General features: G+C 38.8%; 1 protein-coding gene across 1 annotated transcript in view; it reads left to right on the top strand. All coding sequences in view use genetic code 11, as the record gives it.

Annotated features, from left to right (window-relative positions):
• Positions 1–1166, top strand: part of EGR_11144 (hypothetical protein) — a gene marked incomplete at both ends in the record, with an annotated part of 5995 nt that overhangs the window by 1551 nt on the left and 3278 nt on the right. Inside the window, one exon of the mRNA XM_024500391.1 lies at positions 842–948. Within this exon, the coding sequence (XP_024345194.1) occupies positions 842–948 (107 nt within the window). The remainder of the gene's footprint in view (positions 1–841; positions 949–1166) is intronic.

The raw sequence follows: 1166 nt of genomic DNA, 5'->3' as shown, positions 1-1166 counted from the left end.
GGAACACAACTTTACGCGATGCGCGGTGGTAAGAGGGGAACTCTACGATGTAGTCAAACAAATACTCGTATAATTTAGTAAAATAAGGCCATTCCATAAGCCGTGTTTAATATTATAGCACTCTTAGCAAAATAGCTGCCGTATTATGCGTTACATTGTGCACAATGACGAAATGTTCATGCTTAAGTACTATGCATTTTTTGTTTAGTTAGGGTAATTTTTTGAGTTTTAGCAATGCATCTTGCGTTCTAGTTTATTTTAAACTAACAAATCCAAACGTTTGGCAGAGAAAAAAGGGGAAACCTAAAATAAAATAAAATCTCTCCACCCATCTACATACAGGTAATGCTACGGTTGACATCCAATTTTGTGAGGAACCACATTTAACTTTTGATTTAATCATTCTACCACGCTATGTAGGCTGGCCCTAGGCCCATGATAGTAGCCCATGTACCTTCTTAATGTTAAATATATGTATTCTGTTAGTGCATTATATCAACTTTCGGCTTCAAGGAAGTCTCGTAATGCTATATAAAAACTCCATTGAAATCAATCTCATCTTCCTGATAATGCAACAGTAGTTGTGCCACATCAGTTACAGCCACGAATCGAGCTTGTATTTACAGTCTAGCGATTGGCAAAGCTGTACGGGAAATCGTTGCCTTTAAACAAACTGGAAAATGTAAAGGGGAACTCCAATTGAGAAACAGAACTGATTTTCCTTTGATTACTTTTTAGAGGCAAGCAACCACCCACCACTTGTCTACTGCATGGATGCTTCGTTGCTGTCTCAAAGTGCCCATGGCATTGACCCCGTCCTACACATTTGAATATGTCCCAGACCCGTAAAGATGTGGTACTAGGCAAGAGTGGGCAGTTTCAGCTTCCTTCATATGTCGTTAGCAGTGACTACACTCCGTTCGTTTTGCACATGTTTTGCAAAAAAATGTAAGTACTCTCAGAGACAACAACTGTTTACCCTTGAACTTAAATTGGTGTGCTCTATTATTATGAACTGAAAACTCCTCCTTACACCTTAATCCTAAGTTCAGGAAACCATCGCGACGAAAAATGACAAGTAAATCCCATCCAACAGAGCACAAATTGTTTTGTTTCGTTTATGGCTAACTTGCAAACAAGAAATGCAGGAAAGTACATACTGGGAA

The sequence above is a fragment of the Echinococcus granulosus genome, assembly GCF_000524195.1.
Source record: "Echinococcus granulosus chromosome Unknown EG_S00414, whole genome shotgun sequence".
Classification (NCBI taxonomy): Eukaryota; Metazoa; Platyhelminthes; class Cestoda; order Cyclophyllidea; family Taeniidae; genus Echinococcus; species Echinococcus granulosus.
This window is presented reverse-complemented; position numbering and strand designations above follow the sequence as displayed.